This window comes from Protopterus annectens, chromosome 8.part0 (genome assembly GCF_019279795.1).
Source record: "Protopterus annectens isolate FY-2018-M chromosome 8.part0, PAN1.0, whole genome shotgun sequence".
NCBI lineage: Eukaryota > Metazoa > Chordata > Ceratodontiformes > Protopteridae > Protopterus > Protopterus annectens.
Genome location: NC_056741.1, coordinates 619,042,030 through 619,058,545, shown reverse-complemented (window position 1 = coordinate 619,058,545; position 16,516 = coordinate 619,042,030). Strand labels below are relative to the sequence as shown.

At 40.5% G+C, this 16,516-nt stretch overlaps 1 protein-coding gene across 1 annotated transcript in view; it reads left to right on the top strand.

Annotated features, from left to right (window-relative positions):
• SRPK3 (SRSF protein kinase 3) overlaps nt 1-16,516 on the top strand; it is a 2,415,720-nt gene that overhangs the window by 1,190,749 nt on the left and 1,208,455 nt on the right. The window contains exon 10 of the mRNA XM_044080110.1: nt 8,661-8,886. Within this exon, the coding sequence (XP_043936045.1) occupies nt 8,661-8,886 (226 nt within the window). The remainder of the gene's footprint in view (nt 1-8,660; nt 8,887-16,516) is intronic.

Sequence of the window (16,516 nt, the reverse complement as noted above, 5' to 3'; positions counted from 1 at the left end):
CACCACGTGATCATGGGCTTGCTTTCACTGTCGGATTCCTGTGGCATTGAAATGGTCAGTTCCCACAAGACTAATTGGTTATTTCTGTTTTATTAGCAGTTTAATTATGATTTGGACATGACATTGACTACCTCAAGAAATACCATCAAGACCTCAGAAAAATCTACCCATCTGTAAAATTCCTCTTGAGGTATTTGGTTCTCTTGTTACCTTCCTGGATACAACAGAACCTTATAGGTGCATTTACTTGAAGCCAGTGGGCAGACTGGTGCTTACACACTGAAGCAGTAATTATTCCAGCTATACAAAAAAATGTTGTCACAACCAGGTACTAAAGTATCACCACATTTATTCCACTGAGACAGAGAGAGAGAGAGATGCATAGGTGGCACACTTGGGGGAAGCTTCCATGCTCAGGGTTACTGCCAAAGAGTTTGGCAGAGCTATGAAAAAAAGGAATTACCCTAGTACTGCTTCAGTACGAGGGGATCCACAGTGACAGGGTTATATAAGTTAAAATAAATCATCTTGACCTTAAGAAACTCTACAAAATTAGAAATGATCTCCAGTCAGTATCTCCATATGGATGGCAATTTGAGAAACATTTTTCAAGAACTCCTACCACTGCTGTTTAGACAACCTCCCATTCTACAGAAATTAATTGCACGAGGCAAGCTCAGACAAGAGCAGAACACAGTCCAAAATGACACCAAGTCTTGTAGTCAGTCAAGATGCAAAGCTTGTCAGATGATCTAAACAGCTACCAATGTAACATCATAGAGCAGATGCAAGGTACAGAAGTTTATTTCATGCATTTCTGAGAGTGACATTTATGTAATCAAATGCTGGATGTGTCCAAAGACAGGGTATGTTGGAAAAGCAGGTCAGACACTCATAGGGATATGGTTGCTTGAAGGCTGACTGACAAGCCAATTGGAGCACACTTCTCCCAGCCTGATTACTCAGTGCTAGATATGGTTCTTCAAAAACGTTTCCATACAGATTACTCAGTGCTAGATATGGTTCTTCAAAAACGTTTCCATACACCTCTGGAAAGGAAGACAGTGAGGGTAAAGCTGATTTAATTCTTTAATATGACTATCTGTTTTATCTGACATTTTAGCACTTACAAACTTTTCCCTCTGGAGTAACAGTGAGTCCATATTATTATGCTGAAGGACAACAGACACCACAGAAATATATATACATATATATATATATATATATATATATATATATATATATATATATATATATATATATATATATATATATATATATATATATATATATATATATATATATATATATATATATATATATATATATATATATATATATATATATATATATATATATATATATATATATATATACATGTGTGCGTGTATCTGTTTGCATGTGTTATATTGGTTATTACATGATTTTTGCTGAATCCAAAGTTCTGTCTCTCTGAGTTAGCAGTACTTGAAAGATTGTTCGGGTTGTGTAAGGTTAGCACCTTTGTTTTATTCATTCAAAGAAAGTAGTCACTAGTATTTAAATGAAAAACTTAACCTTAAAATTAAGTATAATGTTAAGAGGCATAAAGAACCTTTTATTCAATGGGTGATACATAATTAACAAAAGTGTGTGTTTAGTTTCCTTTCGTCAACAGAATCAGCTAGAAGTTAGGCTGATAGGTTAACATGTATTCTTATTGCAGGCAGATAAACTTGCTCCCTCCCAGCTTCTGTTTTTTCGTGCCTGAAACACAGTCCGGTGTGACACAGTAATTGTATACTTAATATCTGTTTTAATACTGTACGACATGCTAGTCACACACATTCACTTTACCTTAGAATGTATGGGTGCCTTTAAAATAGTGGCGTACGAGTGTTTCTTTTAACTAGTGGGAACGAAATAGTCACGCAATCCCTTTTCTTGACAAGAACGGTAATTGCATGCTGTTTAATTATTATACAATTAATGGCAGCAAAATTATCTAATCCAACAAAACATTGCTTAGTCAAAACAGGGACACTCCTCCACATGCTGTTTGACTCTGTAAGCAATTATTTTTGCAAGTGGTAAGCTCCTTGCATCCTTGATGTGCGAGCAAGCCCCCAAACCTCTGATCAGTAGTTATACCTGATGTGAAGTCACCCAGACTCTGGTGGAACAATGTGACAAGGTGGAAAACAAACAAAATCAATCTTCCTCCTTCTGTCCTTGTCTTTTGAACCAAAACTAAAGTAAATAGCATTTTGCATCAGTCTTTCTGCTTTGATGTTCTGAGATTTGCTGTACCAGTGTGTGATAAACTAGACTTCCTGTGTAAAATACTATATTTGATTTCACTAACTTAATTCCCAATGATGGTCTGCTGTCAGACTGAAAACTTAAATAGCTATGAAACCTATGTTGGTCCAGTACGATATTACATCACCTCTGTGTCCCAGTGTTTTTATTTGTGGGTCAGCACAGCATTTTAACCCTTTTGTGTTTTTGTTGTTGTTATGCCTTTAAATTTCATGCATGACCTAATTTTTTGGACATTGGCAGACTGTAATTGGTAAATAATGAAATGAGTGTATAGTGGCTGTTTAAAGTAGATTTTTTATTACACAATACATAGTAATAGTGTATGTCTTGTGGTGTTATCTATGACCTCCAGCAGACTAGTCGTATTTACATTCTGTAACTTAAGACATTCCAAGGTATTGTACATCCATACTGGGGTGTCTTCCTTTTAAATTTGTATGCTTCCAGTTTAGGTTTGGATTAAATTGCTTACATCAATTCTCACTGAGCCACTATTTTTCTGAGGTAGACATCTTTTTATACTTAATTTCTTAACAGTGCGTCACAAGACCATTAGACCGATCTGACATTTAAAGATACTGTATTGTCCATACTTTTGAAGTACTATACTAAGTTGCTGGCCATGCAAAGAAAAGTAGTGGAGAATATTACTTTGGATAACGTTTTTTTCAAAATTGGAAAGGTTACGACTTGAAACCATGTATTAGCATACATATGTTAAAAATAGAACTATAGCCACCTGTACCATGATGGTCTATACCAATATAATGAGAGCTGTAAATGAAAAAAATTGCTTTGATGTAATTTATATAGACTTCAGCCTTTGAAAGGATCATACACAGCACTGGTTAATGAATTAGAACAATGTGGTATTGATATAATCTTGATAAGATGGATAGCTGCAAGGAAAGTGTCCTACAGCAGTTGGACAGGTGAAATTGTAGGTTACAGTCAGGATGTTCTTACATGGCTTTTTTCTAGCACCATACTTGTTTAGGTTGTAACTTTCAGATCTTTTTCATCTGAGGTGTTTTACAATCTGTATGCATGTAATATGAAAATGGGTAAACCGATTACATTTGTTACAAGTAACACAAGTCTCCAAAAGAACTTGACTAAATTGACCATTTGGGCACAGGAGAATAATATGCTGATACTTTTCTTCACAAAACCAATAAGCATATGACATTTAGGAGGCATTAAATTGAAGGGTGAATATTTAGTACAGCACAACGATTGAAGGTGTAGATTCATTTAAGGACCTGGGTATATTCAGCTTTGAGCTTGTCTAATCATGTCAACAAATTGGTTAATGATAGTTCTAAAACTATAGGCTGTATACACAAGATTTGAAAAGTCTAGGAAGTCAGAAATTATGAAATCTTTTTAAGTTTCAGACCCAGACCATAGTATGAAATAACAGTATGGGAACCTGTCAGAAAACATGCTTGAGTAAATTGTAGAAATGTTCTACAGGGCCCCCGTGAATATGAAAATTTAAGTTAATATGAACAATTAAAATATCTGAACTTGTACAATGTCTGATTTTTATATTTAAGGGGAGATGTTATTCAGGTATATGGGGCATTTAGAGAAAAATACCACTGGGGACATTTGGGGTTATCAAAGAGTAGTAGACAAATGTGAGACAACCTATGCTGAAGATTGTATAGGAATTAGAGATTTACTAATTGGCTGTTTGAGAGAGTAGCTGATGCATGGAATGAACTATCAAACTATGGTAAAGTAAGCACTAGTTATGATATGTTTAAAAACAACTTATATACTTAGATGAAGAACTTATACTGAGCAGGAGTGAAAGTGAGAGAATAACGAAAGATAATAGTCCCAGATGTAAAATCCACGTAATTTATTGCAGACAGAAACAAATGGATAAGCGCTTTCACTGTATCAGCTTCTTCAGATCCATGAAACAAACACCTAATGCAGACTACTTATATATTGAAAGCACACAAATACAATTAAACAATTAACCTATCAAAAAGTTGATCCAAAACAGAATTCTATTTAAAGGCATAACATACTGCAAAGAACTGGAGATAGCTCACTGCAGAAGTATAAATGCATAAAATAGCTTAAAACATTCAATAAAATAACTTAAAACATGTAAAATATATGAAATGGTACATGAAAAAATTCCATATATTAAAAAACATAAAAAACTCTAAGGCATAAGGACATAACATAGGCATACTCATATTAATGATTAATTACATATAGTCACTTCACATGCCGGCGCTGCCTCAGCCTAGGTTTTATAGATGCCCTTTCATTTAAACCTAATCCCCTATCAGCCCTCAATAGTGTTATCCAATCACTCTCTTTTCCTTCAGTATATGTCCTAATATCACCACCCCTTTGAGTTGGGGTGATGACTTCTAACACTCTAAACAGAAACTTATGGTCATGGCCATGCATGACCATATGTTTAGCTAAAGCATTATGCAGCGTGCCTTTCCTAATGTGATAGTTATGCTCTCTCATCCTATCTCTGAGTGGGCGGTTGGTCTTACCCACGTAGAAAGATCAACACAACTGACACACTGCTAAGTAAACAACATGTACAGTCATACAATTCGCCTCCACTTTAGTGTAAAAAACTCTTCGCAAATTAGGATGAAAAAACTCCACTTTACTGTCTATAAAAGAGCAAAAATTGCAATGACCACAAGGTCTAGTACATCCTACCTTCATAAGATGTCTATACGTTCTGGGGTAACACAACATCCTTTTCAAATTGTTCTTATTCCTGAAAAGGAAACGTGGAGCTTCACCTACTATCTGCCTAAGGTCATCATCGACCTGCAGGACTCCCCAGAACTTACTATCTCCTTGATTTCAAATTGATCAGATGAAAAAGTAGTAGAAAACTTAACACAGTGATCAATCTTTTTATCCCCAGTGACACTGGTATAAGTGGGTCCAAAGTAAGGACTGGCTACAGTTAAACGTAGATTGTGTACTTCATCTAGATGCTGATTGACCTCGTTCACATTATACCCCCTTTCTGTTAACCTCCTAGTCAAGCTGTCTAATTCATTAGTGAACCCTATATCCATAGGGTTTAACCTGGAGGCCCAAATTGCCTGTCCTGTCATAATATTCCTGAATATGAAAGGTGGATGCATGCTTGTTCTCATAAGTAACGAATTACAGTAACAGGCCTTACGAAATACCCCTGTATTAATAATGTCATTAGGTAGCCTTTCAACAAACAAGTCCAAAAACTCAATTTTATGCTCAGAGAAATGCATGGTAAACTTGAGGAAAGTAGTTAAATTGTTCATCAAAATAAACATAGATTGTAATTTTGCTAATGTCCCTTTCCATAGAACAAAAAGGTCATCCACAAATCGCCGATAAAATACTACATGTTCCCTAAACAATGTTTTACCAAACAACACATGTTCCTCCCAATGGGCTAAAAATATGTGGGCGTAGCTGTTCGCACAGGGTGTGCCCATAGCCACGCCATCACACTGCCTGTGAATAACATCTCTGGACATAAATAAATTATTTTCAAGAACTAATTCTAAAAAGTGTGTTATCAAGTCAATCTTAACATCTAAGTAGCCACTATGTTCCTTTAAATATTCTGAAACATGGGAGGGGAACATGTGTTGTTTAGTAAAACATTGTTTAGGGAACATGTAGTATTTTATCGGCGATTTGTGGATGACTTTTTTGTTCTATGGAAAGGGACATTAGCACAATTACAATCTATGTTTATTTTGATGAACAATTTAACTACTTTCCTCAAGTTTACCATGCATTTCTGTGAGCATAAAATTGAGTTTTTGGACTTGTTTGTTGAAAGGTTACCTAATGACATTATTAATACAGGGGTATTTCGTAAGGCCTGTTACTGTAATTCGTTACTTATGAGAACAAGCATGCATCCACCTTTCATATTTAGGAATATTATGAGAGGACAGGCAATTAGGGCCTCCAGGTTAAACCCTATGGATATAGGGTTCACTAATGAATTAGACAGCTTGACTAGGAGGTTAACAGAAAAGGGGGTATAATGTGAACGAGGTCAGTCAGCATCTAGATGAAGTACACAATCTACGTTTAACTGTAGCCAGTCCTTACTTTGGACCCACTTATCCCAGTGTCACTGGGGGATAAAAAGATTGATCATTGTGTTAAGTTTTCTACTACTTTTTCGTCTGATCAATTTGAAATCAAGGCGATATTTAGTAAGTTCTGGGGAGTCCTGCAGGTCGATGATGACCTTAGGCAGATAGTAGGTGAAGCTCCACATTTCCTTTTCAGGAATAAGAACAATTTGAAAAGGATGTTGTGTTACCCCAGACCGTATAGACATCTTATGAAGGTAGGATGTACTAGACTTTGTGGTCATTGCAATTTTGCTCTTTTATAGACAGTCATGTGGAGTTTTTTCATCCTGATTTGCGACGAGTTTTTTACACTAAAGTGGAGGCGAATTGTATGACTGTACATGTTATTTACTTAGCAGTGTGTCAGTTGTGTTCCTCTTTCTATGTGGGTAAGACCAACCGCCCACTCAGAGATAGGATGAGAGAGCATAACTATCACATTAGGAAAGGCACGCTGCATAATGCTTTAGCTAAACATATGGTCATGCATGGCCATGACCATAAGTTTCTGTTCAGAGTGTTAGAAGTCATCACCCCAACTCAGAGGGGTGGTGATATTAGGACATATACTGAAGGAAAAGAGAGTGATTGGATAACACTATTGAGGGCTGATAGGGGATTAGGTTTAAATGAAAGGGCATCTATAAAACCTAGGCTGAGGCAGCGCCGGCATGTGAAGTGACTATATGTAATTAATCATTAATATGAGTATGCCTATGTTATGTCCTTATGCCTTAGATTTTTTTATGTTTTTTAATATATGGAATTTTTTCATGTACTATTTCATATATTTTATGATATGTTTTAAGTTATTTTATTGAATGTTTTAAGCTATTTTATGCATTTATACTTCTGCAGTGAGCTATCTCCAGTTCTTCGCAGTATGTTATGCCTTTAAATAGAATTCTGTTTTGGATCAACTTTTTGATAGGTTAATTGTTTAATTGTATTTGTGTGCTTTCAATATATAATAAGTCTGCATTAGGTGTTTGTTTCATGGATCTGAAGAAGCTGATACAGTGAAAGCGCTTATCTGTTTGTTTCTGTCTGCAATAAATTACTTGGATTTTACATCTGGGACTATTATCTTTTGTTATTCTCTCACTTTCACTCCTGCTCAGTATAAGTTCTTCATCTATATTTCTATTTTATATTTTTCTGAGCAGGGGCATTTACCTGTGAAGCAGCAGTTTATTTGATAACTTATATACTTAGGTTCATAGGAAGTTACTGTTTTTGTATATTGGTAGGCTAGAATGGCATTATTGCCCATGCTTGAAGTATTTGTACACAGTATGTACATACTTAAAGAAAGAGAGGTAGCGCTGTTGGGAAGCATAAAACATTTATTTGTTTTTTTCTATTGTTTTATCCTTTTGAAGACTGAGAGGGAGCTAGAACCTCTCTTGACAGGTAGCAGGCATAATGCAGTGAAACAGTTCTGAAAAGGATACACTTGGACTCTGGGTATTTCAGAGGATTGCCAGTCAGCATGTCTTTGAGATATTGGAGAGAAACAGGAAAACTCAGTGACCTCAGGCTGATATAAGAAAAATATGCTGACTGCGCACATATGGTACCCTATCTGGGGACTGAACCTGAGAGAGAAGTACTGTGAGGGAGCAGTATTGAATGCTACGACAGTTTCTCTCCAGCCATAGTGACAAAGTGAAAAGAATTCTAGAGTACTACGAAGATTCTGACAGCCTGACATGTAGGCAGTAGAAGACGGGCAAAAAATGGTGTAATGCCAGATTAAAGTACATGCTCAGTTGTTAAGGACTGGTATCATGGGTGGCACCTAGAAGAAGACTATATCCCTTCTGTCAGAAAGAACTGTGATTTTGAGGGTACAATGGTGGGATCCTGGAAAGCATTGCTAAAGACAATGGTAAAGTATAAATCAGTTGGGTGGGGGGGGGGGTGAGATGCTGTCTGTGGCAAAGGAACAGCTGTATGAGGAAGGTATAACACTTGGTCAAATGTTTTAAGGTTGGCATTGTCTTTATATATGTCTGCATTTGTTTGCTGTGATCATTATTGGAGCCGAAAAGTTTGATTACTGAACAGTTTGAACATTTGCAGTGTTTTTGTTCCATGTAGAAGTGCTTAAAAGTCATAAATACCTAGTGGTAGTGTATAAACTAACCATAAACTAATATCTCTGTAGAAGGTAGTTTTTGTGGTTTGTAATTTCTTCTTTTTGGATAGATTGGGAAACTGTCTAAAAATAAAAAGAAAAAACTGAAGAGAAAACAAAAGCGTCAGGCCACTCTGTTGGAAGAAAGACTGAAAGATATCCAGAAACTAGAAGAACTAGGGGTGTGTCACGAAAGCCCTGCTGAACAAACACTGCTTGACATACCTCCACATGAATCATCAAGGGATTCTGAAATTAAACATTCAGATGAAGAGGATGGCTGCAAGGGAGGAGCATGTAAGTATTTATCTGTTAACTAGTTAACAAAAAGAAGCTAACAGAGTTTCTGGCATGCAGTGTCACACACATTTTATTGCAACCCATTTGTTATTTTGTTGAAGTGATTTTCATACCATGACCTGTACAATGCTGGGGAAATAGGAAAAGGGCATTTTTGAGTATTCCAGGAGAAGACATGCCCTTTCCAACTGCTCCACAGTTTGAAACAGGAAGTGGAAGAATACACAAAGTTTTTGCGACTGTTTCAAATATCTGTATAACTGACTCACCTGATTGAATTTTATTTTCTTTTATTTCTGTAAGTGTACATCCATATGTTTTATTTAGTAATTTGCACTAGTTGTATTCATACTTGATGTTATTTGAATGATATTTTGAACACCATATACCATCATCTCTGCCTATATTTCGCATAATCCCTTTAACCTTCCTAAGAAACAATTGATTCTAATTTAAGGTGCACACTGCAGTGGGCAACATTTAGAACTCCTTCAAGACCACCTACGTAGCCCAATTTTTAGTTTCCTTTGTCTCCACGTATGTGGATGAGAACGTATCTTGCTGGGTGTATACCATGTATTTCTACTATGTCTGTGTGGGCATACCATTCTTCCATTCCCTGTTCTTTCCTACTTCTCATGTGGTTTGGAATCTGTATCCTAGCATCTGTTTGATGGAAGGTGTGACTGAGGTGATGCAGTCATTACATATGGGTAATCTGCTGGCAGGTTGCCTGCAGTCGGCCTGAATAACAAAGCCTTGGGTCCTGCATCGGTTGCTGTCTCCTCTTCCATGACGTCAGGGGTATAAAACATGCAGCCGACGCCATTTTAATCAGTCTTTCTTGTCTCGCGGTCCCCGAAGCAGAAGCAGTTCGCAAGTGCCGGTCGGCCAACTCCTGAAATTTTCGTTTTTGAGTTTCAGAGCCAAAGTCTTCAAACTAAAGCTAAGTACCCCGTTGGGGAAACTTTTTCTTGCTCCTTACCGATGTCAGTAAAAGTTAATAATTGCATTACTTGTGGGAAGCAAATATCTCATAAGGATTTTCATTTGTACTGTATTCCTTGCCTAGGCCCTGATCACAACGTGCCTTGCTGTCGGTTTTGTGCTAAATTTAACCATTGCACTATTAAGCGTCTGTATATTTTTTCTTCTAAATATTTTGGTTTGAGATTTAACTACCCTGAAATGTCGTCTGTTGGCAATCCGACTACCGGAGTTAACAAAAAAACGCAAGGAAAAAGAGACAGACCGTCGAGGTCCAAAACCAACGACGAAGCTTCTCCTAAGCCAGTTGTCGGTACTCAGTGAGGCGCTTTCGCAGCCCCTGATACCCGACACTTTTGAGTCGCAGGCCTCTACCGAGACCCATTCGGAGTCCGGTATGCCGCGAGATTCTGCAAGTATTGAACCCGTGGATGTCTCTCCCTTGGATGGGTCCGGAGCCGCTGAGCAGGCATCGGCTTCTGAGGGTGTTTTCAGGCCTCAACATTTGTATATTAAACCAACGCCATCATCTAAAACAAGGCCAAAACAAACTTCTATGTCTAAAAAACTGACGCATGAGCCACGTGCTCAGGCCCCTATGCCTAAAGACAAAGGATCAAAATGGCTGAGGATTTAATTACCTTGAACAGGGGTTCCCACCCCCCACCCCCACCCCCCGCTAAGAGGCCTAGGCAAGGTACTGATTATGAATCTTCAGATCAGGTTTCCATTTCTTCTGATTCCTCTTCTGATCAGGAATTTTCTATTCCACCTTATGAGGACTCTGATGCAGAGGAATCTATCCCTTCTGCTTCTCCTCCTGAGGATTACTCTTTTGGAGAGATTTGCATACTTTAAGGCAACATTTTCACTGGAAGAGTCAGGACTTCTCAGAATAAAAAAAAAAGAGACTTAGGGATTTTCTTCTTCATCCTCGGCATAGGCCTTTGGCAATACCTCCTGTATTAGACATTGCTGTGTTCTCGGAATCAAGATTGGCTCCTGATTCCCTGCATCTGGCTCCTAGTAAGCCAGACAGATATTACAGGGTTCCTGACTCCCACAAATTTCTTTTCAAAAATCCTGCTGCTGATCCTGAGACTATTTCTCAGGGTCCCAAGGGTGTTAAGACCTCTACAGCCAAAAATCCTACCCCTTCTGATAGAGATTCCAGAGCGCTGGATAGATGGGGAAAGAAGGTTTATGCATCTGTAACCTTGGCAATCAGGGCTTTAAACTGCCAGTTTCATATGCTTAAATATCAACAGCATGTTATGGGCTTACTGAAACAGAAAATTATGTTGATTTCTGATTGTGTGGAATATAGAGTTACAGGATTTATTGCATTCAGCAGAACAGGTTGGAAAGCATACTTTGCAATGTGGTTTTGATTCCTTGGAGGCCTCTTGCAGAGCCGCCGTAACTGGATCTGTGATAAGAAGGCATGCCTGGCACAAGGAACAAAATCTGCCTGATCATGTTAAAGCTAAATTGTTGGATGCCCCTTTACAGCATGACAGTCTGTTTGGTAATAAGGCAGAAGAGGTTTTAAAGAAAATGGAAGACAAAGCTAAATCTATGCAAACTGTAAAAGATTTCTTGCAAGTGCAGCCACCCAGGTTCAGTAGGCACTGGTCTACTAAGAATTGGTCCTTTCTTGTGTCCAAGAGAGCCACTCAGGGCAAACCCGGATGCTCCAAAGGCTCCAGATATCAATCACGGGAATCTTACAGGTCAAAGCAATGGGGTGCCTCCATCTCCAAATCTGGAGGTAACAAAGCACAACCTTACAGTAAGCAGTCTCAATGACTTTCCTTTGCCATCTCCAAGCAGTTATCTTTTGGCAGCCCCCTTGGGGGGAAAACTAGCACTTCATGTCCAAAATTGGCATTTAATTACCCAGGACAAGTGGGTATTAAACATAGTATCCCAGGGGTACAGATTTAATTTCTCCACGTTGCCAATTCCAACCGGATGGCCAGATCTGCCACCAAACCAGTGGGCAGAGGCCCAGAAACAAGTCATGTCCCTCATGGATATGGGGGTATTCAACCAGTACCAGAAAAGGAAAAAGGACAAGGATTTTATTCAAGGCTTTTCCTCATACCCAGAAAGGATAAATCATGGCTTCCAATTCTGGACTTATCAGTTCTAAACACGTTCCTGGACATTCCAAAATTCAAAATGCTGACTTTGCAACAGCTACTGCCTACGCTAGGCAAGAATGCCTGGTTGGTAACTCTAGACTTAAAAGAGGTATACCTGCATATCCCAATAAGGGAATCTTGCAGAAGATACCTCCGCTTCAAAGCAGGCTTTTTGCATTACCAATTCTCTGCATTGCCCTTTGGCTTATCTACTGTGACCAGGGTCTTTACAAAGTGCCTGGCACCAGTAATTGCATTTTGCAGACAAAGAAACATTCAAATTTACCCTTATCTGGACGATTGTCTCATTCAGGCAGAGGACAAGGACACTCTTCTTCAACATCTGGCTTTTGTAAAATGGCTTCTAGCATGCCTGGGGTACACCATAAATGAAAAGAAATCACAACTGTTATTCTCTCAAATAATCACATTCCTGGGTGCAAGCTTGAATACAACTGCCCAGATGGCTTACCTCACGCCAGACAAACAAATTCAATTGGCAACATACTTCAAACAAATGGCAACAAAAACCTAGCTGTCTGCAAGACAAATTCTGCAGGCTTTGGGGTTCATGGCATCCTGCAGTCTACTAATTCCATATGTGAGACTGCATATGAGGAAACTTCAGTGGTATCTAAAATGTTATGGAGTCAACATTGTCACAGCCCGGAAACAATGAATGTGAGAGTGTTCAATCTCGCCTTTGTTCTTACACATGGGTTGATCCTCTGCGCTCTGCATCGAGAAGAAGCTCGAGGACATCTAATACCCACAATCCCCCTCTGCCTTTACCTCAGATCTAGTTTGCCGCTGCTGCATACGCATCGCTGGAGGCTAGCTCGAGGCTTTTTACAGATAAGATTTTATCTATTTTGGTTAAATTTTCAAAAACTTCTTTAAGATCTAGTCATTGCAAGTTAGTGTACGGTGTGTGAGTAGAGCAGAATTTACCATTAGATTAGTTTAACTTAGTTTAACTAACTGGTATAGAGTTTTTACTTGGATCACTTTCTGACTAAAATTTTTTGTAGTCTTGCTTTTCTTAAGCAAGTGACAATCGGACTTACAAAATACCAGATTTGACATTTGTAACCTGGATTGACTATTACTGGACTCTTTTCATTATGTCTGAGAAAATAAAATCTGGCTTCAAACGTTGTCAGTGTGGCCAAAGATGACAACCACAGTTCCTGTGTCTACTGTCTTGGCCCTCTCCACTTACAAGAGGACTGTTCTATTGATGGATAGAGGATTGTTGAAACCCTCTTTCCAGGAGGCTCTGGATGCTTCAGACCAGGCATCCAAGTCGAGAAGGGTTCGAACGCCGGAGCCCAAGTCATCGGTTCCGAGCTCTTGTATAGTTAGATCACCGGTTCCACAGACGTTCAACTGTTGGCAGTTTCGAGCCTCGAGTCTTGGAACTCCACCGACTCTGCTGAGGTCGGCTCCATCTTCGATCCCTCTTCCAGGCCCCTTTCCGACACCGATGTGGTGCAGGTGTGGGTGCGAAACTGATGGAGCATACGGCCCTATCCAAGCTTATCTCGGTCTCCTCTCAGTTGATGTCGAGACTTGAAGGCCTGCCACTATCTCCATCTGTTCCTCCTCGAGACCTGTCCAGTCTTGCCCGGAAGAAGCTGAACTGATGATTGTGGAGCCCGGGGTGCCAGAACCATCTTTCACCTCGACTCCATCCGATCGGTACATTCTTCCCATTTCATGAGGAAGGTGTTGTCTACCCAGACAACCACATCAGCAGGTACAGCTTCTCCTCCCCACAAAGGACCGTTATCCTCAGTGTCTCAGCCAGATGCTCCAAAAGACTGTGTAAGAGGAGACACTTGGATTCTCCACAAGAATCCTTGACATCTGATACTGACTTAGATGAGTCAGAAGGGTCCTAAGTCACCTTCAGAGGATGTCTCTTTTCTGACATCTTGGAGATCCTAAAACAGAGTTCTGAGGATGAGTCAGTTTTGCTGAAGGCATTTGGTGCCCGCCCTCCTCCTGGGTCACTCCGCCCTTTGATGAGTTAATGGAATTAATTGCGTGGAACCAGTCCCTAGGAAGCCAAATAAGTACATTACGGCACCACAGGACAAGGCTTACCTCACCAAAGGAGTTCCAGTAGACGCCATGGCGGTGGCAGCGGCCACGAAAAAGGAGATGTCGAGTCTTCCTCATCTGTCCATCCGCCTAACAAAGATTCTAGGACCATGGACAGATATGAAGCGCATTTTCAGTTCAGCGGCTTTGAACTATTTGACTCATTTACAGAGGGATCTAGTCAAAGAGTTGGGAGATACCCTCCAGGGTACTACAGATGCCGCTGTTTCAGAGAGTTACAGCGCATCTCAACACTCCATGAGGCTGATATCCTATGCAGCCAGCGGCTTCAGCGATTGCTCTTCGTAGGCAATCCTGGATGCGCTTATGTTCTTGGAAGCCTTCAAGTCTTCCTTTACTAGCCCATTTGACGGAGCCACACTTTTGGCCCTAAAGTAAAGGAGACCCTTACCGGTGTGAACAGGAGGGAAAGACTCTGTCTGCTGTCGGAGTCCGTTTTCCACCCTTCCAGACCGTACCCCAAAGGGCAACGTGGTGGGAAAATGTGGTTTCGAAAACCCCAAGGATCTTTCCCAAACACACAGGGTGATGCCTCTAGAGGCAGAGGGGGCAGAGGTGGAAGACGCCCTGGCGGCAGAGGTCCATAAAACCAAGGTGACAGGGATAACCCCTGGCAAACCTTTCAGCACTCCTGAGAGGAGGCCCGACTGTCCTGCTCTGGAGGCAGTCGGGGTAGCTTTATACCCTCAGGCCTGGCAAAACCTCTTCAGACAATTGGGTAAAAGCATTGTTACCAGAGGTTACAAAATCCCATTTCTATCCACACCCATTCCAAAGAAAACTCCCAGATGTACCACCCCATCTGCAAGACCCAGCAGCTACAGAAATTTCAAAGCTGCTAAGAAAAAGAGTCATCCAACCAGTCCCAGCAGACCAAATAGGATTCGGAACTTACTCAAGGTTCTTTTAGTTCCAAAGAAAACAGGGGACTGGAGGCCGATTCTGGACCTAAGCCATCTCAACACCTTTGTCAAGAAGGAAAAGTTCCGAATGGTCATGCTTCAATCGATCCTTCCATTCTTACGGAAGGACGACTGGATGTCTCGATAGATCTGAAGGACGATACTACCACATCAAAATGGCCAGCCAGGGATCATTTGCTTCCGGCTGGGAGCCAGTCACTATCAGTGTCGAGCCCTGCCCTTTGGTCTGACTACAGCCCCCAGGGTCTTCACCAAATGCATGGCAGTGGTAGCGTCTCATCTGAGGCGCCTAGGATTCCAGGTGTTTCCGTATCTGGATGACTGGCTCCTGTCTGCCACCACCAGCAACTGATACAAGCCAGGGATTACACCCTACAACTTTGTACACACCTTGGCATTTCAGTAAATTTGAAAAATTTGCTACAGCCATCACATATCTTATTCATAGGAGCGGAATTAGATGCTGGCCATTTAGTTCTAAAACTTCCTACAGAAAGAATAGTAGCACTTCAATTCAACATTTCCCTTCTACTGTCGTCCAGAAAGTCCCCGCAAAATTGTTCTGAAAGTTTTGGGTCTCGTGGCAGCTTCTCTCATTGCGATACCATTGGGAAGACTGCACATGCGCGTGCTACAATGGCTTCTGTTTGCACAATGGTCATTCCAACAACTTCCACTGACTCACGAAATATTGATAACGAAAACATGCAAATCACACCTAATGTGGTGGTTACAGACTTGCAACCTATCCAGCGGAAGACCATTTGTGCTACCCGCAGCGATAACCACGGACGCTTCCCTGATAGGGTGGGGGCATCTTTCAGGGACAGACAGTCCAATGGACCAATCTGGAGTACAATCTGCACATCAATGTTCTGGAGTTGAGGGCAGTGTTTTGGCGTTGCAACACTTTGCTCCCCTTCTTCCTCCAGGGACCATTGCAGTTCAGACAGACAACATGTCCGTAGTCTGGTACATAAACAAGCAAGGGGAACCAGGTCTTACCAACTATGCAGAGAGGCCATGAGAATTTGGCAATGGGCAGAGTCCACTCGCTTTCTGATCGCACATCCCGGGTCATCCAACGTCATAGCCGACAGGCTGAGTAGGCAATACTATTGCCTCACGAGTGGTCCTCAAACAGTCAGTTGCGAAGGATTTTTAGCAAATGGGGCCAGCCTACCTGCGATCTGTTGCGTTCCAATGAACGCCAAATGCAGGAGCTACTTTGCCCTATTAAGTCCCCAGGACGTGCTGGTGCCACGATGGCCCCGGGTCTCCTATATGCTTTTCCTCCATTTCCCTGATTGCAAAGTTTCTACAGAAAGCCAACAACCTTCAGAGGACTATTATTCTCATTGCCCCGTTCTGGCCTCGTCAAATTTGGTTCCCTTTCTATTGCATCACCGGGGACCTTGGATGCTGGACCCAGAGCCAGATCTA